This window comes from Neofelis nebulosa, chromosome 8 (genome assembly GCF_028018385.1).
Source record: "Neofelis nebulosa isolate mNeoNeb1 chromosome 8, mNeoNeb1.pri, whole genome shotgun sequence".
NCBI classification, from domain to species: Eukaryota; Metazoa; Chordata; class Mammalia; order Carnivora; family Felidae; genus Neofelis; species Neofelis nebulosa.
In genome coordinates this window covers 74,749,454-74,773,637 of record NC_080789.1, presented here as the reverse complement: position 1 = coordinate 74,773,637, position 24,184 = coordinate 74,749,454, and the positions used below count along the sequence as shown (strand labels likewise).

General features: G+C 35.9%; 1 protein-coding gene across 1 annotated transcript in view; it reads right to left on the bottom strand.

Moving 5' to 3' along the window:
* SLC2A13 (solute carrier family 2 member 13) overlaps nt 1–24,184 on the bottom strand; it is a 378,958-nt gene that overhangs the window by 304,484 nt on the left and 50,290 nt on the right. Inside the window, exon 2 of the mRNA XM_058743107.1 lies at nt 19,150–19,309. Coding sequence (XP_058599090.1) covers nt 19,150–19,309 — 160 coding nt within the window. The remainder of the gene's footprint in view (nt 1–19,149; nt 19,310–24,184) is intronic.

Genomic DNA, 24,184 nt, shown 5'->3' with positions numbered 1-24,184 from the left:
CAATATCAAAGATATCTCCAAAATTATTCTGACCACTAGACTGATCTCCTATTATCTCTTTGATGTTAGACCTCAATCTTTTTGAATGGAGGGGTTAGATTAGATAAACTTCAAGGTCTTCAAATGGAAACTTCTATGAATCTACGACAGGTGTTATGTTTTCTGTTGATCCAAATTCCCTGGGTATATTTCATGGCAGATTCATGATGGTAGAAGTCAGAGGGCCAATTGTGATTACATAACAACCATACCCACTGATAGTCATAAATCAATTAGAAGTCATTTGACTCAATACAGTTTTCAAAGCTATTCCATCTTTTAAGCTGTGTTAAATCCAAAGTGGAGTAAAGCAAACCTTGATGCCTCTAGTAGTATATCTTTGTGAAATAAGTCCATTACTTTTCAAACAAATTCATTTTAATTCCACAAACAGCACAGAAAAAAATATAATTGTCACATGGGTGTTAAGAATACCTCTCCCTCCAAGATATTTGCAAATGACATACCTGATAAAGGATTGGTATCCAAAGTTTATAAAGAACTTATCAAACTCAACACCCCCAACACAACCCAGTTAAGAAATGGGCAGAAAACATGACAAAACATTCTTCCAAAGAAGACATACATTCAGATGGCTAACAGACACATCAAAGATGCTGAACATCACTCATCATCATGGAAATACAAATCAAAACTACAATGAGATACCACCTCATACCTGTCAGAAAGGCTAAAATTAAAAACACAGGAAACAACAGTTGTTGGCAAGGATGCAGAGAAAGGGGAACCCTCTTACACTGTTGGTGGGAATGCAATCTGGGGCAGCTACTCTGGAATAGTACAGTGGCTCCTCAAAAAGTTAAAAATAGAACTACCCTACAACGTAGCAATCACACTACTAGGCATTTACCCAAAGGATACAAAAATACTGATTCAAAGGGACACATGCACCCCAGTATCTACAGCACCATTATCAACAACAGCCAAATTACAGCAAGAGTCCAAATGTTCATCAACTGATAGATAAAAATATATACATATACAAAGGAATATTCCTCAGTCATTAAAAGGAATGAAATCTTGCCATTTGAATGATATGGGTGGAGCTAGAGTGTATTATGCTAAGTGAAATAATTCATGGAAAGACAAATACCATATGATTTCAAATATGTGAAATTTAAGAAACAAAACAGATGAACACAGTGGGAAAAAGAGAGAAGCAAACCATGAAACAGACTTAACAAAGAGAACAAACTGAGGTTTGCTGGAGAGCTGTTGTTTATGATGGAAAGAGCATAGGAACAGACCTGGGTTGCATTCAGTTCTGGACATACTAACCACAAAACCCTGGTCAAATTATTTAGTATTTTAATGCACAGGTAACAGTGTCTATTTCATAGGACATCTGGGATAATTAAGTGAAATTATACAGATGGTACCTAGAATGGTGAAGAATCTCAGCAAAAAAAAAAAAAAAAAAAAAATTATTGATCTATATAAATTGATCTATATAGATAGATCAATAGATCTATAGATAGATCGATATATAGATAGATATAGAGATAGATATATAAAGAAATTTACCTCCCTGACTCCCTCACCTCTCAATCAATTCAATGTAACTTGTCTTTCCTGGCTGTATCATCGACACAAATATCCAGTAGGTAGAACTAACCAATTTCTTTCCCGAGGAAAACTGTTGCTCTGTTGATGCGCACACTGGAGAATAGGAAAAATAAGGGATTGCTTTGCTGTGTTACTGATAAAAATTTTATGAGATTAAAAGAGCAGGAACTCTCTAGGCTCAGTTAAGGCAGTATGTATTCAGAACTCACCATGAGTCCTCTAAATCCAAGGGAATAGGGAACCAGATAAGTGATAGAGAATGTACCAATAAGACAGTCTACTGATAAACCAGGGCAGTCAATCCCCAAACAAGCAGTTACCTATTGATATGGAAGATCTCATCATCGTGAGTTAAATCAAGGGTTCTAAACCCTAGTTTCACAATAGAATGGAGGTGGGAGGTACTTTTAAAACATTACAGTGTCCAGGCCCTACCGACCCAGGATTTTGATTAACTGGCCTGGGCTCCAAGCCCAGGAAATTCTGCTTTATTAAAAGCTCCCCAGGTGGTACTAATGTGCAGTCAGGACTGAGAACCACAGCTCTGTTTTTAAAAACTCAAGGGGTGAAAGTAAACAATGAGCACCCAAGGTCCACACTTTAAGGCAAAGCTATTTATCTTCTGGAGGCACACCAAGCTGACGGGAAGGGAAAGTAGGTGGACTCGAGCAAAACTGCCATGTTTTCAGGAATTCTAAAATTCTTTAGAATCTTCTGCTCACTCACTGAGCTGTTTTAACTTTCTCAATTGAAGTTAACAAATGAGATAGTTTCTGGCCCAACTAGCTACACCAGCACCTGCCTACCAGAAAACTAAGGATGGGCCCTCAAATGGTAAGCAACGCTTTCAAATGGTGTGGCTGGGCCAGCTATCACCAAAGAAGACAAGCCCAGCTATTTCACCTCACCTATTAAGCCTTCTTCCCAGTGCCAAGAACTGAAGCTCTGTGAACCAAAGATTCTGCATTCCCTGGTGACAGTCCTTCCCATGGTGGCTGAGCAGACTCAGGTACCTGACACAAAACCAGAGGTTCTGCATTGTACTGTGCATTCACCACCATTCTTGTCTTAAAGGAATCATGTTGCTCCCACCTACAAAACTGAAGGCAAGTATGCTCTAATAGATGGCCATTTAAGACACAGAGCTGTGTAGTTCATAATTGCCCCACTTCTCTCATGATAACAACACGGTTATCTGATAATCTGGTCTACTGATAACATGATGAACACATTACTTATTCTCAGTAGTTCCACAAGGTAATGATTATGTTCCAAATACATGAAAAAAATCTACTTGAATGTAGCTTATTCATGTCACCACTTAACAGCAGCCAATAGTAATAGCTAATACATAGCACTAGTTAGTATGTGCCAAGCACTATTCAAAGGGCTTAAGAAACCTTAATTCATTTGCCTTCACAACAACCCTATTAGGTGGGTATCATGATTATCTCCTATTTATTTATTTATTTATTTATTGCCATTTATTTATTTTTGAGAGAGAGGGAGACAGTGTGAGCGGGGCAGGGGAGAGACAGAGAGGGAGACACAGAATCCAAAGCAGGCTCCAGGCTCTGAGCAAGCAGTCAGCACAGCGCCCCACACGGGGGCTTGAACCCACAAACCACGAGATCATGCCCTGAGCTGAAGTCGGATGCTTAACCAACGGAGCCACCCAGGCACCCCCGTTATCCCCATTTTAAAGACAAAGAAACCAGGCACAAATTAGATACAGAACTAGTATGCAGTGGAACTAGGATTAAAATCTAGGCAATTTGGCTCCTATAATAAATATGTTTATTGTAAGTCAAGCTATATAATAAATGTTTAATGATTAGTTAACAATTCTGCAGAAATCATAAAACAGAAAAGACTTTCAAGGATAACTTTTATAAGTTTTATTGTTCACTCACGTCTATCAAATATATTAAACCACTGCAGGATAACATGGCAAAGGGGCTACCTGGGAACAGTCCACCCCCAGTCATAGGGAGCAGGGGAAATGCAAATTTAACAACAAAGACCTGCTGGTGTCAAATGAATATCCTATTATTCTCAACACCAGAGTGTCACTATAAAAATAATCAGCTATTAATTAAAAGAAAATATCTCATTTGTGAGGGTAAACTTGTACTGCTCGCTTTGAACACTGAACCAAACTGAATTTGAGTATCTTTTTTCTTTAACATACACATACACTTTTCATGTAGGAAAAATATAAGTAACATACACGGCAGGAGATAGTTTTAAAAGATGACTGGGAACAGAAAATTGTCTTTTGATTTGATGTAATAAATATATTACATAAGGGGCATGACAGATCTAACACTGCTTTCCATAACACTTTGTTTTTTCAATCTCTCCTTCCCAAAAGCCTCTCCAAGCCTCTCCAACTTCCAAAATGAATTGTGCAGGAGTGAGGAACTGCACCCTGCATCCATGTTCTGTTCATTTCTCTTCTCCTGTTTTTCTTCCTTAAATTCCCAATGTAAAAAGGGTTGCAAATGCCTTATGATAGAAGAGCTGAATGATTTATGGTTTTAATTATAAGTCAAGCTATTATAGAAAAACTATCACGGCTAAGGAAGTTGTATTACAATATGTTATATTTAAAACAAATTGTATGCAATTGTTTTTATAGGTCTTGAGTTCTACTAAGGGAAGACACTTCACTCTGAGAAGCATATAAAGGTTTTTTGGACACTGCAGTCATTTAACCAATTATTCTAATAGGCCATGAGAGCATTAAGGTACAGTTCAATAATCACTTCCTTGTCTCTCAACCTCACACTGTTAAAAGTATGTATTTTTAAACCAAATCTCCACCTTATACTCTAGTCACAGAGAATCTTGTTATTTTTCAAAACACTTAGATTAGCTCAGTGACAATCTCTGAAGTTTGTCCCTGAGATAGTAAGGATTTGTAGCAATATTCTCTAATATCCAATACTGTCTTATAGTACACCAAAAAAGGGTGACAAAACTATATATATAATTCCAATAGTTTTATTTCCATCCTCTGTCTTCTAGCTTGCATTGTTTATATCTATTTCCTATTGATTTACAAATATGGTTTATGTTAGCCCTTTTCTGCACAGCATGCAAAAGAGGAATATCATCATTATTAAGATACTAAGCCTTATTCTTTAAAACTCTACCGTTTCCAACGAGCATCCTTTTACACAGAACTATGAAATAAACTACACCTTTTTTTTTTTCTCTTGAAACAGTTCATTGAAAATAAAAAGGGTCAGCAGTTAGAATCAGTACATTCTTTGAAAGTGATACCTAATGAAGATTTGCTTTATTTGCTTGGGAAGCTAAGGCTGAATTCCTATGATCTTTCTGAGTTGCTACTCTGAACTGTTTACCCAGCAAACATCACCTTTAATGTACATTAAATGCCAAACTCTACACCAATCCTTAAGCATCATGAATGCACTTAAAAGCAGAGACAGTGTAGTGCTGTGTCAATCCAAAAACATCCCCCCAAGCTGGAACTTTCTGATATATATCACTGGGCCCTGTTTAGGGTAGTGAAATATTTTCCCCTTAAAAAGGCATAGTCCAACCCTTTCAAAACACATTCAAGAACACTGCTCCTTCACCACTACATCTTGAGCTACCTGACTTCAATGTTCCTATGGATTTTGAGTTTTTTCACAGACTTTTCATATACTTAATAATCATGTGAGTGATATATTTACTAAAAGATCACTATTCTTGGATTTACAAAAGAAATGCTCACCATCATATATTAATCACAATATATTTACATGATAATCACCAAATATAAATTATAACGTATGTAATATGTTTCTACTTCATGCAAGTTTAGATGCAAAAAGATAATACTGAATCTAGCCACCTGCTGTAATTACAACTCATTTGATAACATATTTTTCAAATTTAGTGCAAGACTCACAACTCCATTTTAACAGATAAAAAATTAAAATAATAAAACACTGAAAATTGAGATTCCAGGCTGGTAAATTAATTCTCCTTTGCCTTCAAGGACCATGTAGAACATCAACACTGATGACTGACATATCTGATAACCTGATGGCAGCAGAGAGTAAACAAGAGACCAAGGCTGAAAGTACATAAGAAAAAAAAAAAAAAAATCAGCATGTCCCAGTTGGAATCTTTCAAGTAAAAAGCAGACAATATATGATCAGCAAATGAGCAAATTTTGTGTTACCTGGTGAAAGATTCTGTGTTAACAAAAAATCTTGCCAAATATGCAAACATAAGAAAATGTTAATTCTACGTAGGTAGGGGAAACACCTCGAAGTAATTTGATATTGGTATATGAGATAGGTAGTTTGACCAAGGTTATTTAGAGAGTTGTGATTATAATAAAAGCAGCAAGATATGCTTACTTTGACAGAATAAGATGTGATATTAAACAAATGAATGTATTTTGCACAGATATTAGTTTTAAACTACATGGCAAAATATAGGGACTTGCACAAAATGCACAGTACTAGTGCTAGAAATAAAGCACACACAATCACATCTACACACATATTGTCTTTTTTTTTTCCCACTCATTTTTTTTTTTTTTTCCAGAGCTTTATATCCAAAGCTCTGCGCTAGGGATTTTGGAGATACAATGATTCACAGACATCCTTTGCTTCAAGGAACTTATACACTAGTAATCATCGAACAAAACAGGATTACATTTAATTGCTATGACTGAAGCTTGGGCATAGTGTAGGAATAAGGACAAAAGTTATTTCAACAAAGATTGTTAGAAAAAGTGTCATGGCAAAAACAACATTTATATTAGTCACTGGCCAATGCACAAAAGGGATATAATGGAGGGAGCTGACAGAAGGTGCAGGTTAACATTTTTTAGGGAAATTTTGCATAGAATTAAGAGTTCCAAGGTATACCATTCTAAGAGTTTGAGAAAAAAAAAAATATATATATATATATATATGAGTGTGTGTGTGTGTGTCTATATCCTTATAACCATCCTAATAAAAAAAAAAAACAGAACATTTCCATCATCCAAGAAATTCTCTATACCCATCTGCTTTCCAGTCAATCTCCACTGCCCCAGACAACCAATGACTGAATTTCTGTCCCCATAGCTTATTTTGCAGGTTAATGAACTTCATATGGAATTATGGAGACTGTGCTCTCTTGCATCTAGCTTCTTCCAATCATAATGTTTTTGAGATCCATCCATGTTGTTCTATTTCACTAATTGATTATCTATCCTTACCAGTCTGTCTTGATTACTTTAGCTTTATGCTAAGTCTTGAAATCAGGCAAAACTCTCCCAACTTTGTTCTTCAAGATGGTTTTGGCAATTCTAGATCCTTTACTTTACTTTTCCATTTTACCTGTGCCCAGTTTTTGGTAGTGCTGTGATTTTTAAGCAATATGCCCATCTCCTCTAAGTTGTTGAAGTTATTGGCACAAAGTTGTTCAAAGTGTTGCCTCATTATCCTAATAACATCCGCTGCAATGATGTGCTCTCTTTTACTCCTGATACTGATACTCCAGATATCCTGAAACTGATAAATTGTGGTTTAGCTTTTTCTTCTTAACCAGTTTAATAAGTCATAATCAGTTTATCAATTCTACTAACCTTTCCAAAGAATCAACATTGTTAATTTTTTATATTGCTTATCTGCTTTCTATCACATTGACTTCCAGTCTTTATTATTTTCTTCTGTTCTCTCTGGGTTTAACATGCCCATATTTTTCTAGCCTTACATGAAACTTAGACCATATGATTTTTCCTCCTCTAATATAATCACTTTAGCTACATATTTTCCCCTAAACACGGCTGAGGCTGAATTCCACCCATTTTGACATACTGCATTTTCTTTCCATTTAAAACTATTTTCTAATTTTTCCTTCTGATTTCTCCTTAGATTCATAAGTTATTTAAAACATGCTGGTTTTTGAAGATTTTCTGGCTATCTTACTAATATTTAATTTAATTCTGGTATGGTCAGATACCATATGCTGTTAAGATTCATTTTTAAAATTTATTAACATTTATTTTATGGTCCAGGATATGGTCAGTTTTAGAGAATGTCTAATGTCAGTCTGAAAGAGGCAGTTAACAGTGTTGTCTGGTTTTCCTATAATCTTACTTTTTGTCTGGTTGTTTTTATCAGTTGCAAAAAGTTTCAAATTCTCCAAATATGAGCCTGGATTGATCTATTTTTTCCTTTAGTTCTGCAAAGCTTTTTTATTTTATTGTAGTGAAATATAAATAAAATAAAGTTTACCTCTTGATCATTTTTAGATGTAAAGATCTATTAACATTAAGTCCACTCACAATATCGTGCAACTACCATCGGCTAATTTGTGTTTATGCATTTTGAAAGCTCTCTAAAGAAACTATGCATTTTTTATTATTATTATTTCTGATTAGTTCATTTTATTATCATTATGAAATGTCCCCTTTTATCACTGGTAATACCGCTTATCTTAAAGTCTTACTTTGTGTGATTATTAACATAAGCACACTAGCTTTCTTATACTTAACTGTTCGCATAGATCTCTTACTTTTAACCTATCTATGGCTATAATGCCATATGCCATAATGCCTAAATTGTGTCACTTTTAGACAACATAGGCTTGTGTCATGCTTTTTGTGCACAATGAAAATTTTTACCCTTTATAATTGTTGTAATAATTGGGTTTTAAGTCTACCGTTCACTATTTGTCTTCCATTTGTTCCATCCATTATTTTTACCTGTGTTCTTCCTTTTCTAGCTTTTGTTTAGCTTATCCAAGTATTTTAAATATTCCATCTTAATTCTTATAATGGCTTCTTAGCTATGTATTTTGTATAATGTATTCTGGTGGTTTTTCTGAGGATAAAAACATGCATCGTTACTATTTAAAGATAATATCATAACTCTTCAGAAACATGTAGAATTTCCATTTACTCCCCTCAACTTTTTTACTATTGTCATCATATATTCTATAGCTCTATGCATTACATTTAAATGTAAAGTCACAGGTCTTTGAAAAGTTTGAGGAAAAAAAAAACAAAAAACAAAAAAACAAAAAACAGATAATGTCCTTTATATTTAGCCTCCTATTATGATAGTTGGTATTCTTCCTTACTGTAGATGAGCTTTTATCTAGGATCATCTCCCTCAGTCTGAAGAATTTCTTTCAATACAGTTGGTCTGGTGGTGAGATTCTCTTAATTCTACTTTATCTGAAAGCATTTTTATTTTACCTATATTTTGAAGGGTATTCTCCTACCAGATTGACATTTTTCTTTCAGTACAGTTGAACCCTGAGCAACATGGGAGTGAGGGCACCCACCCTGTGCAGTCAAAAATCTAAATATACCTTCTGACTCCCCTAAAACCTTAACCTACTGTTAACTAGAAGCCTTACCAATAAAATTCAATTAAGTTAATTAACACGTATTTTGTATGTGATATGTATTATGTACTGTATTCTTACAAGAGAAAAGCTGGAGAGAAGAAAAATCATAAGAGAGAATACATCTACAATACTATACCATATTTATCAAAAAAAAAATCTGTTCAAACCCACATTGTTCAAAAGTCAACTGTATTTTAATGACGACATGCCATTGTTTCCGGACCTTCTAATGTTCCTCTTGTAAAGTTGGCCATCATTTCTATTGCTGTTCCTGTAATGTGTCTTTTGTTTTTTTTTTTTTTTCTGGGATCCTAATTTTCTCTGGACCTTCTGTTGTCAGCCGTGTGATTATGATATGTTTGTGTTTGCTCATCTTTATATTTATCATACTTGGGATTCACTATGGTCTGGAATCAGTATTTAGTGTTTCAACCAAATTTTGGAAGTTGGCAGCTTTTTTTTTTTTTTTTTTGCTTTCTCTTTTTCTTTCTTTTTTTTTTTAATTTTTTTTAATGTTTATTTATTTTTGAGACAGAGAGAGACAGAGCATGAATGGGGGAGGGGCAGAGAGAGAGGGAGACACAGAATCTGAAGCAGGCTCCAGCCTCTGACCTGTCAGCACAGAGCCTGACGTGGGGCTCGAACTCACGGACCGTGAGATCATGACCTGAGCCGAAGTCGGACGCTTAACCGACTGAGCCACCCAGGTGCCCCTCTTTTTTTTTTTTTAACACATTTTTCCCTCATTCTCTTTTTGTTGGACCTCAACAAATGCAGACAAAAGTCTAATGTATATTAGACTACTTAGAATTAATTAGAGGTATATAAGAATATTCAACATTGTACCCTAGGTCACTGAGGCTTTTTTGTTTTTCAACTTTTTTATTTTCTCATTTTCATATTAGATGATATCAATGGATCTGCCTTCAAGTCACCAGACCCTATCTTCTGTCATCTTCAATTTGTTAAGCCCATCCAATGGATTTTCTAAGTTTTAATTTAATTTATAATTTCAGACATTGTACTTATAGTATTAGAATTTATACTTGGTTCTCTTTTTATAGTTTACATTTCTTTGCAGCAATTCACCATCTGGTCACTCAACATGACTATCTTGTTTGCTAAGTCCTTCACCACATTAAAAATAGCTGCTTTAGGGGCGCCTGGGTGGCGCAGTCGGTTAAGCGTCAGACTTCAGCCAGGTCACGATCTCGCGGTCCGTGAGTTCGAGCCCCGCGTCAGGCTCTGGGCTGATGGCTCGGAGCCTGGAGCCTGTTTCCGATTCTGTGTCTCCCTCTCTCTCTGCCCCTCCCCCGTTCATGCTCTGTCTCTCTCTGTCCCAAAAATAAATTAAAAAAAAAAAAAATAGCTGCTTTAAAGTCTTTTTCTGTTAATTCCAACATTTGCATCATCTTGAGGTCTATATTGGCCAATTTTCTTTTAATTATGTATCATAAATTCTGTTTATTCACATGTCTAATAATTTTTTGTGTTGTGAGTATCGTGAGTGATAAACTATAAAGACTCTTAGATTTTGTTCTCTTCTCCCAAATAATGCTGACTTCTTCCTATCAGCCTCCTTGAGTTTGGGGAGCTTTGGTTTTATACTTGGGTTAGTGTGAATCTGTTTCAGTTTTGGCTTGGTCTTGGGGCAAATCCTTAGTCATGCAACAAAGTCTTTATTTCTAGGGCATGATCCTTCTGCAGTTCTAATAGAAAACCTAAGCTGCAGCCTCAAGTTTCAAAATCCAAATATGTCACTCCTCCTATGGGCAAGAAATATAATCTCTCCCAGTTTTTATCATCTTGTAATTATTGTTTTCCACAGCCTCCAAGGAATCTCTCCTGTATATTCATAGTTCTGAGGTCAGTAAATATTTGCAGTAAGTTAATATTCAGATTTGGGGGATTTCCTCCTATATGAGTCATTCTTTTCCTGGATTTTCACCTTCAAATTCCATCCCACTCTGCCCACCCCAAACTCTAGCCATTGACACTGTAAGCCAATAAAGCTGTAGTTTTCTACTTAAGTTATAGCTGTCCAGTATAGATTAAGGGCTGTCCTCAAGTAAAAAGTCATAAATGTAGACTTTGAGAATCAAAACCCCTTCAGTTCCAACCCACCTTTGGAGATGGTGTTTTCCAATGCCTTAAACAGTTTTAACATTCTGTCTGTGGTTTATAACGGTCATCTTCAGGGGAGATTAGTCTTATACAAACCACTCTCATTAGCAAACTATATTAACTTTTTACCTGGAAAATTCAGATACCTGAATATGAGGGATATTTTTATTGCCATATTTAGATATAAGATAGAAAATTAACCTAAGACTTTCTGGAGATAACAGCAAACAATATCTTACGAGTTTGTAAATATGTTGGCCATCATTAACTCATTTGATCCTAATAACACTGTACAACTGCTAAAACGTTAGCTACATGAGGATATTAGAACTCAGGTAAATTAATGTGCTGTGAAAGCAAGTCTTAAATCTTTTCCTCCCACAACACTATGATACCTTTATAATAAATAGTCTTGTATCCTAATTTTGTCAATGACAAAATTACTAATATCCTCAACATTAAGATATTAACATGTCATCAAGCTGTTAGCCAAATCCATCTTCCTTAAAATGGCCACTGCACCGAATTTTTTTAAATGTTTATTTATTTTTGAGACACAGAGCATGAGCGGGGGAGGGGCAGAGAAAGAGGGAGACACAGAATCCAAAGCAGGCTCCAGGCTCTGAGCTGTCAGCAGAGAGCCCGACCTGGGGCCGGTACTCATGAACCACAAGATCATGACCTGAGCCAAAGTCGGGCACTTAACCGACTGAGCCACCCAGGCACCCCTGCACAATTAGATTTTTAAGACAGCTTTATATCCTGTATTTTGTATGGAGCCAAACACGAATGATCTATTAGTACTAAATTATAACACTTTCCCCAGCACCAATTTGTTTAGAAATGTCACCCTTTTTGAAATATTCTGAAAAGCATATTATTGACATGATTTAAGTTGTAAAATATAATGGAGAGGCTAATTTTTCATCACAAAGTGGTATTATTTTGAAAATTATTTTCAGTACTTTGAATAAGCAAAATAAATTCAATGTACTGCTAAAGAGAATGCAAGGGATTTAAAGTTCTACTTATACCTACTGAAGACAGCCTTTCTATGTCACCCTCAAATTTCCCAACAGTAATCACAGCCCTCCAACTAGCTGCTTTAAAACTTCTCACTATTGGATACAGGAGTGCTGATGCATAGGGACACTTGTACCCTAATGTTTACAGCAGCACTCTCAACAATAGCCAAATTATGGAAAGAGCCTAAAGGTCCATCAACTGATGAATGGATAAAGAAATTGTGGTTTATATACACAATGGAGTACTACGTGGCAACGAGAAGAATGAAATATGGCCTTTTGTAGCAACATGGATGGAACTGGAGAGTGTGATGCTAAGTGAAATAAGCCATACAGAGAAAGACAGATACCATGTGTTCACTCTTATGTGGATCCTGAGAAACTTAACAGAAGACCATGGGGGAGGGGAAGGAAAAAAAAAAGTTAGAGAGGGAGAGAGCCAAACCATAAGAGACTCTTAAAAACTGAGAACAAACTGAGGGTTGATGGGGGGTGGGAGAGAGGGGAGCGTGGGTGATGGATATTGAGGAGGGCTCCTTTTGGGATGAGCACTGGGTATTGTATGGAAACCAATTTGACAATAAATTTCATATATTAAAAAAAATAAAATAATTAAAAAGAAAACATTTAAAGGGAAAAAATAAATAAATAAATAAATAAATAAATAAATAAATAAAACTTCTCACTATTGCCCACACATGACTGGTCCTTTCATACCAGGGGGTTTTTGAAAATTACATGCCACCTAGAATTTATTTCTCCCTCACTACGCCTGGAACTTATTCAAAAAGACTCAGCTCAAATATCTTTCCATCATAAAGCTAAGTTATTCACACACCCTAAGAGCTTCCATAACACTATCCACCATTTAATTAACATACTGATGAAAAAGTCTCTCCATTAGTCTGTGAGGTGGCTGAGAACAGGTATGTTTCTTACTGGTCTATCTCTAGTCCCAACCATAACAGTGGTATACAGGAAGTGCCCCCCAAATTTTTTTTAACAACTGAATGATTTCCATACTAACTGAAGTCTGCAAGTGTTACACCTCACTATCTCACACCTACATTCTGGCGGGAGCCTCATAAATATTTTCTTTGCATCCATCCAACAGCCAAGTGTTCCAATCAATTCTGGGCATTGCTCTCATGTTAATCTTTGACTCACATTATAGCATGCTCTGCTCAAAAAATAATAGCTTCCCTTTGCCTATAGATGGAAGTTCAAAACCTCTGAAGCCTAGAATTCACAAACCTCTAGAATCTGGCTCCCCTCTTTCATGTTCCTCATCACCTCGGTTTCAAGCCTTCTGATCCTACCCTCAGCTAGCCTATACTCTGTCCCAGTTTCCACCTCTGTCCACAAATTCTTCAAAGAACTCAGAACAATGTCACACTGTCCATGAATTAGCTTGAAGATATTCCAGAGAAATCTCTCACACAGATGTTGCTAACACTAATATTTTGTGCTTCTCATTCAACACTTACATTTCCTCAAATTCTATTTCTTTAGCACACAGACAAAAGCATCACATAAATGATGAATTTATCTAGCACATACATGTGAAAATATCTAGCATACTCAAACACTTCACAAACAACTGTCCATGGATTAGTGAGTTAACTCTAATTTTAAAAAATTAAATCTGAGAATAAAATGAAGAAAAATCAACATAAAAGAGTATGACTTAGCCTCTCTATAGATAAACCAGTCTTACTACTCTAAGTCACATGGTAATTTATGTAATTATAAATAGAGGAATACTCATTTGAAAACCAGCTCTGGCCAAGAGAGAGGAACAAAAAGTGTTCTGGGGCCAGGGAGGCATATTATTTTGAGAGATGGAAAGTTAGATGGGCTCAGAAACTAATTTTCATTCTCTGATTTTTATCCTTAAGTAAGAAACACTTATGATTAATAATTTAGTTTTTAAGCTATCTATGAAGTAAATGTATTCCTCAACATACATTAATGAATTGGTATTTTGGTTTAAAAATCAATACCATTTCACTTTAGGTAAGAGTCCCTTCCCTAGAGCCGAATCAATTCAGCTCTGTTCAATAAACATTAATTGAGCATTTTCTATGTTCCAGGCCCTTTCCTAGATCTAAAAATGAGTACAAAGTCAATGACACTCAGGAGCTCCAAAGTGAATTAGAGAATACAGACAAAAAAGTAACTAGTTCAATATAACAGAAGTATAAAACAGTGAAGCTATGTATAAAGTCTAATGAAAGGACAAAGGGACAAAACCAGTTTCACATGATACCCAAAGCAGAGATTTAAAGGAGGAACAACACGTGGACGAGTAAAGCAGAACAGGTTAGGAAAGCATTAGAGGTAAAGTGAGCAGAAGGAAAAAAAAAAAACGCAAGATGCAATTGGTGTATAGGGTATACAGTCATGGTTGTTGTATAGAGGAGGAGGGAGGGAGGCAACGTAAGTTCTACAATCTAGAAAAGCAGGCAGAGACCGGACAATGGAAGACACCACAAACCACTGTTTTGTTTTTGTTTTTGTTTTTTCCTACGGGAAATGGAGAGGATTTGAAATATTTAAGCAGTGGCATGTCCAAGTAAGTGTTTTACACAATCATGGTGACAGTTGTTAAATTTACTCTGTTATATATTTATCAAAGGCCTGCCACAAGCCAGGCTTTAACTCAGCAATTAAAAAGAGAAAGTCTTCATTTGCTTGAAGTGTAATGAGTAAATCTATGTTCAAATAAGCAAGATTAAAAAAATATCAGCACAGAAAATGGCAAACAGTGATAAAACCTGGTATCATTAATGCTAACTACTGAAACACCTCTGCCACCTTTATAAGCACTATAATACATTAGGTAAAAATAAATTTTTTCCAAACGTCATGAGTCATCAGGGAAATGCAAATCAAAACTACAATGAGATGCCACCTCACCCCCACCTATGATGATTATAATCAAAAGATAATTATTTATTACTGTGTAGAAAAACTGGCATCCTCATACATCGCTAAGTAGAAATGTAAAATAGCACAGTACCCTGCAGAATAGTCTGCCCGTTTCTCAAAAGGCTAAACATAGTTACCATATGACCTAGCAATTCCACTCCTAGGTATATACCCAAGAGAAATGAAAACATGTCCACCCTGAAACCTGTAATGTTCACAGCATTTTTATAATAGCCAAAAAACAGAAATGTCCCTCGACTGACAAATGGATAAACAGAGAGTGGTTTTATCCATACTATTTGCCAATAAAAAGAAATAAAATACTTACACATACTACAACATGAATGAACCTTGAAAATATGTTAAGTGAAAGAAGCCAGTCAACAAAGGACCACATACTGTTACATGAAATATCCAAAATTAGCCAATCCATACAGACAAAAAGTAAATTGATTGCCTAGAGCTTGGAGGAGCTGGAAGGTTGAAGGGTGGCAGCTAAGGGGTACAGAGTTTCTTTCTGGGATAATGAAAATATTCTAAATTTGATTACAGTAACAGCAGCACAGTTCTGTGAATACACTAAAAGCCAATGAATTATATTTTAAATGGGTAAACTGAATGGTATGTATCTCATTAAAGTTGATTTTACAAAATTCTAATTTTTAATGATCTCTTCAAAATCCTTATTCCTCTTTCCTCATGAAGCCAGATGACATTTTTTTTCCCAGAAAAGAAGGTCTGATAACACTAGAGTGCTTTAAAAATACTAGCATTCAATTTTCTACCGGCAATGCTCTTTTCTAGAAAAACTCATCTTCTAGTCGTTCAGCAGAAAATAATTTATTTCTATGACATCCAAACAATAAAAGAACAGTAGATTTGACCCATCTGACAGAAAACATGGGTTATTCTTTCAAGAACATCAAAAGCTAAGAAGTTTTTCTATCTGATTAATCAGTTTCATCTTCTATATGTTTTAATCTGATCACTAGTGTAGAAATTTCAGTAACCACGTTTTACATTATAAACTGTTGGAAGGAGAAGGAGGAAGAAAGAGGTTAGATTTCAAGTAGGAAGAAGTGGCTTTAAAGTTTTCTCTGTTAACAGCCATCTGGCCTCAACCAAATATTTAAAGTGTTTAGTAGCTTGAAGTAGAGTTTCAGAGGCAATAAAAGTCAAAAAGGAATAAAAAAGAAATAATGTTAAAATATCAAAACTCTTGTAAAATAGGGGACATCTTCGTAATATACAAAAATATGAGTATGAAAAAAATGCTGTACTTAACATTTACACCCACATTTTAATTAGGATTTTTGAAATATACTGCCACAAAAAGGATGAATTATTTATTGTTATAATTTTATTTTTCTTAATGTTTATTTATTTAGAGTCAGAGCACAAGCAGGGGAGAGGCACAGAGAGAGAGGGAGAGAGACAGAGAAACCCAAGCAGGCTCCACACTGTCAGTGAACCACGTCATGAACTATGACATCCTGACCTGAGCTGAAATCAAGAGTTAGACATTCAACCAACTGAGCCACCCAGGTGCCCCAATTGCTATAATTTTAAATAAGTTAGTATTGCTGACAATTCTAAAGTTGATGTTGAGGTAGTACTTCAACCTTTATTTGCTTATAACCACACTCTATTAGCCCAGGAAACAGATGAGTTAAACACACTGCTAAGAATACTAAATACTGGAAGAAAAGAACACACGGAAAATTCACCAGCTGAAAAAAAGGTAACATGTTTGCACGTGGACACAAGTGAATGTGTATTCATGCAAACAATAAGTTGAGTTCTAAGTGATCTAAGATGTTAATGCATTCATCTGAATACCAGCCCAAGTTAGTTTTCCCATCCTCATATATATATATATATATATATATATATATATATATATATTTTTTTTTTTTTTTTTTTTTTTTTTTTTTTTTTTCCCCTCGGTTCTCTAGTATTGTGGGGAAAATGCACTGCAAGTATATAGCCCCAACTTCAGCTGGGATCCCATGGATATGTGGAAAATCGTTTTTGTCTCTAGTCTTTTATATTTTCTACAGAAGCTATAAGCATTTAACAGTTATCTTCCCTAGGCATCTTCCCAATCACCTCCAAGTCTCATCTGTACTGATAAAGAAAATACAAGCCATAAGATGGCTTTTCCTTCAACCTCACAACTTACCTATAAGAACACCATCCTTTTATTCATTCATCAGAATAAATAACTATGTGATTCAGTGTTTATTGATCATTTCCCGTATGTGAAGCAGTGGGCTGAAAACTTCACCTATAATAATTTAGATCGCACAATAATCAAACAAGACAAGTATTTTTGGTCCCATTTTTTACAATACAAGAGTAAAATTCAGGGAGCTAAGTAACTTGTCCAAGGTTTGAAGCTAATGAGAGGCAGAAAGCAGATCTGAATCCAAGTTTGTCTATAACTATATCACTCTGCCTCTGAAAGTGTTCTAATGCCTGACCCAAGCAAGTCTCCCACTTCTACAGAGGGACACCACATTCATAAATAATTTCCAATACTGTATGATCTTTCTCTTTTTTCTAACCAGTACAAAGATACCTAAATTACTATACTTAAGTAAAAAAAAATATGGCTTATGCACTTTATGTTTTCATTTAAAAACAGATTTTTATCAGTTAAGGTCTCTTTGCAAACTTAAAACCCAAAAAATAGACTTTTAATAAAAGCATATATATATATATTAGTTACATAATAAGTTTTTTAACTTAATGTAAATGATTTAGATCTGTTTAAAGACATGGGTTGAAAACTGACTTGCACTGAGTTTCCAAGAAAAACTCAAAATATCACTTTACACTAGGAACAGTTATCTGTCTTTCTGCTCATCTACAGAGTGGAAAAGAATGATGAAATTTCCTGTTTCTTCAATTTTCCAGTAATTTCTCAGTTTGGTAGAGATTCATTCTTTCAAAGGTAGAAAGTGGTTTAGCAACATCTGCAGAAAGAGCTAATGCTTTTAAGAACTGTGTCCTCTCTTTAATGTCCTGACAAATGTAGGCCCTAATTGGCATCAATGAGTTTTCTCACATAACTTTTAATAAAACTTCATCAGGCTCAGTCTTTAATGGCTCATCAAGGCACATGATTTACTGTGCTTTTCACATAGAAGCTTGATTGCCTACATCCGCACCACATCAAACCCTTTTTTCTTCAGCTGTTAAGAATTCACTTCAACACTGTAAGCACCATGCATTTATATAAGGACTAGAGTCTGTCTTGTTCAACATTCTATCCCCAGCACTCATACAGAGTAGATGGTCAATAAACATTTATTGTAATACATGGTAGCAAGAAAATAACTTAGAGAATATTGTGTAACCTGCCACAGGTTTTTAATAAAATTTCCCCGAAGCAGTTACATCAATCTGTTGTTCTGAATACTATGAAGTATGATATCAAAATCCAGAGCCTATAATATCTTTAAGCTTTAACAGAAGATTAGTTTGTTTCTATGACAGTCAGTTTGAAATATTTTAGAACAGTTTTAAAAACATTTTTCTCATCTCTTTTGATTCAAAATAAGCCAAATAGTGATTAAAGAATAATTTGTGTATTTTAAATTTATGTATATAATAACATATTTTTATACAGCTAAATCTGTATCTTTAAGGAGTAGGTTTTCTTTCACTCAGGTCAGAATGTAGATTCTTCAATCCAAAAAGGATGTTAGTTATATCTGCAGTTCATAAACACCTTGTCAATCACTGATACAATTCAAGAACTCCATACATATTTATTGCTGCATTCATTTTTAAACAAATATTGCAAAAGATTACACACAGTGTGAGAAATGTCACCTAAATGCTAAAAAGTCTGTAAATATCAATTCATAATGGTAGGTTCCTTGTCTATCATTAAAATAAATACCAGCTTCTTGTCCACTTTCAATTTTGCTGAATGCCACCCACTTATAAATTAGTTATAATGATCCAAAATACCCAGTTATATTTTCCTATCATTTCTCAATTTTTCTCCCATTCTATAAAAAGATGATTTGAAAATTAACTGTAAGGACAATTTACAGACCTCCATCCATCCTTTTGGAGGTAACTGAAGGCTCCATCCACAACACTTGCAAAGAACTGGCCTCCAGTGATGAAGAGAGTGTTAATGGTGACTAATCGACCTCTTAAATTGGGCGGTGAGACTTCAGCGATGTACACTGGCACTGTCATGGAGGCAATGCCTGTAAAGAAACAATGGAAAGTCAACAGAGGACATTTACTCAAGGTTTCTGTTGTAAATACTGATGCTAGACAAAGACACACATACACAGCCTTGGTTTTCTACTTTAAACCAAGATTCACCAGATACTTAAAGATTCTGTCTGTAACTAGTGACTACCACAGATAAGTAAAGACGTATGTGGAGACACCAATCTCTGAATATCATTTTTCATATTATCATGTAAATAACTACAAATTAAAACTACCTCTAGAGCTATCAGATAACTTTACAATGCATATAAAGCACACTTTATAAGTTTTGTGGATGAAAAATAAGAAAATGCTCTCTAGATAGAATATAGTTATCAAAATATTTTTAGTCTATACAGAAATATAATCAGACAATGATGAGAATAAAAATTATCCCAGAATCATATTAACTGTTCAAATTCATCAGTTCCAGTAGACACACACCAAAACTGTTCATTGGTTTACTAATAAGAAATCCATACATTAAATCACCCTATTCAATTGGCTCAGTAGAGAATTCTGAAGTAGATTATAATGGACAATACTATGGAAATTTACAGTCCTCAAGAACATATAATCTTAACTATAAAATAGATGGCTTTATGGCTAAGGTGTATTTAGCTGTATGTGCTTAAAATCTGTTTCTATCTAAAATTAATGCAGCATAATCTATGGTAGTAGTTCTAGAACTTCACTGATCACTAAATCACTTATGTGGCGCTCTCTCTCTCTCTCTCTCTCTCTCTCTCTCTCTTTTAACAAAGATGAAGACGCTCTCACCTCACCCATCCTAGACCTACTAAATAAAAAACTACAGAGATGGGAGATGGGTCTTTTTACGACTTCAGTTTTTTTAATTTTTATTTTATTTTTCTAGAGAGAGAGTGAGTTGGGGAAAGGGGGGAGGGGCGCAGAGAGAATCTCAAGCAGGATCCATGCTCAGCACTGATCCCAATGCAGGGCTTGATCCCACAACCCTGGAATCATGCCCTAAGCCAAAATCCAGAGTCAAACATGGAACCAAGCCACCCAGGCACCTGGATCTGTCTTTAAAAAATCCTCCAAGCATTCCTGATGCACACCGTCAGGTGAGCTAATCCAAATTTGAGCTAATCCAGAATTATTACCTAAAAGAAAATCTTGGTACTCTTGGCCGTATCTAGCTCACTTCCCACTGGCACTTCCAATTTCTAGGTATGTCTGATTAATTAATCCCAAACTAATCAATATTCATCTAATCGATATTCACGAAAGTAAGTTAAAAACAATCAAAAAGGATTATCTAAGAAAATATGATCTTTTTTATATCTGTAGATACTATAAGTTGATCTCTAGATTAAACCAGAACACCAATGGGTTGCATAACACACCCATGAAGAAGAAACTGCCTTTTTTTTTTTTGAACGTTTATTTATTTTGAGAGAGAGAGAGAGAGAGAGAGAGCGAGCGCGCATGAGTGGGGGAAAGCAGAGAGAGAGAGGGAGACACAGAATCTGAAGCAGGCTCCAGGCTCAGCTGTCAGCACAGAACCCGACACAGGGCTCGAACTCACAAACTGTGAGATCATGACCTGGGCCAAAGTCGGACACTTAACCACGTGAGCCACCCAGGCGCCCTAAGAAGAAACTGCTTTTCATGAATTAATCATTACAATGCCAACAAAATAGCCTATATTAAAGGTAGCAGTACCAAAAAACCTGTTGCCGTGTTTTCTGTACAAGGGCTGCTGAAGGTGCTACCTACCACATTCCAGATAATGGGAGACATCTGTCTCCAGTCTCAGTGACTACAATAGTTGTGCCTCTCAACAAGTGACCTGTGTTTATGGGCACCATAAACCACACAGTTGTCTTTTATTTCCCTCTTTAGGCAGTCACAGAGGCCCACCTCTACCAAGCGTTTTGACTTGATGGTATTTGTTCTGCGAGCTCAATTCCCTCCTGATGCCACCACTGTCTCAATTTCCACCTATTTTAAACATATGTTTTACCACATTTTTATTTGCTTTGTTCCATATTTGACCCAAGCAAATAAACAAACAGACAAGATTTAAGTAATATATCTGCTTCTGTACTACTGAAAAACTACTAATAATAAGTCTGCACACAAGTCAGACGATTAAATCTCTGACCTGTACACTCTAGTTTCCACTAGTATTATCTGCTGCTGTAGCATCTGTCATCATACATAAATATACACGAAAAGAACCTTAAGATTTTAAGAGTTTCATAAAATAAGCATGTGTCAGTAGATAAAGTATAGTCTTTACAATTAAATCATCACCTAAACAGCTGAAAGTTTCCATCTGACTGCTAATCAATTTAATAACACAAATCATACTAAATTGGCTTTCATCTAACTTGGAAAGAGGAAACATCTGATGCATATGTTGACAAGTTAATTGTATACTCTTTTTAGTTCTTTTACAATTAGAACATCTCAATAAACTTAATCGTCCGGACTTCTTTTCCGGCTTTGGTCTGGCTATAAACAGGAATTCTGTTGCTCTCTTCAGCCAGACATCTTCACTCAACCATGTAACCTGCACATTTAAGCATGGGAAATCAGGACTGTGGTTTTAGGCAGCACATGCTTGTCATATAGCCCACAGATTTTACTTGATAGAAATGCAAGGATGTCGTCAGGCCCTTATAAAGGTTTATTATTAAAAATAAACACTAGAACCTTGAAAAGTAACAGGGACTGGCAAAGAGAAAAGACTGAGGAACTATAAAAAGACAGACTCACTGGATTTAGAATTGAAAAGAACCTCAAAAGATGTGCCCAAGTAGTGTTCACATTGACTTAAGCAGTGTTAGAACTGCCTACGTTCAATATTTCACGAGGACTGGTTATCTTATTTAATCCTCAGAACACCTTTCTAAAAGACATATGATTATCCCCATTTTGCAAAGAAGGTCTTTTATTTCCCTCTTTAGGCAGTCACAGAAGCCCACCTCTACCAAGCGTTTTGACTTGATGGTATTTGTTCTACCCAGGTCACATGATGAATAAGTGGAGGAACCAGAATTTGAAGCAGACAGACATTCCAGAACCCAATTTTGAAAGTTCTAGACTCTACTCTCTGGCCACAACAGATGAGGGTAGGCTCTGGAACCAGCGGGTTTAAATTTTAGCTTTGCCACTCGCCAGCTGGTTAAGTCTGGACAAACTAACCTTTTTGGTCTCCAGCTTATCCATATAATGGGAAGAATAAAAGCAATTCTTTCACAGGAGTTGAGATTTAATGAATTCACAGTCAAAGCACTTAAAATCGTACATAACATATAGAAAGTAGTCCCTAATGGGGGTGCCTGGGTGGCTCAGTCGGTTAAGTAGCTGACTTCGGCTCAGGCCATGATCTCACTGTTCGTGAGTTCGAGCCCCACATCAGCTCTGTGCTGGCAGCTCAGAGCCCGGAGCCTGCTTCAGATTCTGTCTCCCTCTCTCTGCCCCTCCCCCACCTCGTGCTCAGTCTCTCTCCCTGTCAAAAATAAATGTTAAGAGCCATCCAGGAGCCCCAATAAGGGAGACTACTTCTAGAGACACAGAGACCAACCTGACTATTTAAGATCTTAGTGGACGTATTGAGGACTAGGTATTCAGAAGCCTTTAAGTAGTATAATGGAAGAAAAGGCACAATTAGAATCATGTTTAAAAGAGTCCTTCTTGTTGGAGTATGAAAAACCAATTGCAAGGGAGTAACGGGTACAGTAGAGGCAATGGAGTAAAAAGGAGAGATTCCAGAAGTAAATATTTAGTACCTAGGCTAGCAGGAATTGGGATGGAACATTAAGGATGAAGAGAGGAAGGACTCAAGGATGATGGTCAGATGTCCAGAAAGAGCAAGTAGGAGCATGATAGGTACTTTGTACAAACATAAAGGACACGAGAGAAGCAAGTGTGGACCAAAGATGATAAGGTCAAATTTTAGCCAGGTTGAGCCAGAGGTGCTCTGTGAAACATACAAGTAGAGAGCAAGTAGAACATTCCTTGGGTATGTTGGAAATACAGATTATTTACATGTGAGTGTTCACAGCCTGCCTCATTTCTCCTACCCAGTAACTCTGTCAAAATAACCAACCTTTCCTTCCTCGCTCATCCTCTAGGGAGAGTCTGGTATTTGTCATCCTAGTTCTTGAGCCATTATCATGCTAGGCAAAAAAAAAAAAAAAAAAAGGATGGAGAAGAAAACATGGACCAAAGATCTAGTTTATGGAGAGAAGTGCAAATGAAAAAAAAGCCTGGAGACAGTTGTGAGGAGCTCAGGGTCAGTATGGAAAAAAATGGGAGCCTACAACTCAGGGACTGACTGAGGCCTGATTTGAGACGAGGGGACAGAGGGGTAGATAATAGAGATTTTAAGATATGTTGCTGAGTTATAACCTACATGTTACTATATTCTTCAAGACACAAAAAGACAATATTACTATCCAATTGCTTTTTAGTTACTAGACTATATATATTTACACTTGATCTTAGCCAAGAGGCCGAGAAGCGATAGACTATATATATTTAAATGCAACTTCAAGGTGAGACTAGGTTCAGTGGGGCTTGGAAGTTACACAAATCTCTGAAGCTCAGCAGATAATTCTGTGTGGATGGCACATAAAATGGGAACCATGGGAATGGATAAGAGCTCCCAGAATGGAAGAGGAAAAGAATGCATAGAATGGAATCCTGAAAAATTCCAGTAGTTATGGAACTGTTAGATGAAGAAAGTATGAAGGAGCAACAAAGACTTTTCTAAAGTCTCTTTTTATGTTACCATTTTGTATGATCATGTATCAGGTCACCTTATCAATAGGGAGGTGGGACAGGTATCATTCATTATCCCTCTAGGAAAGGTAAAGAAACCCAGCATC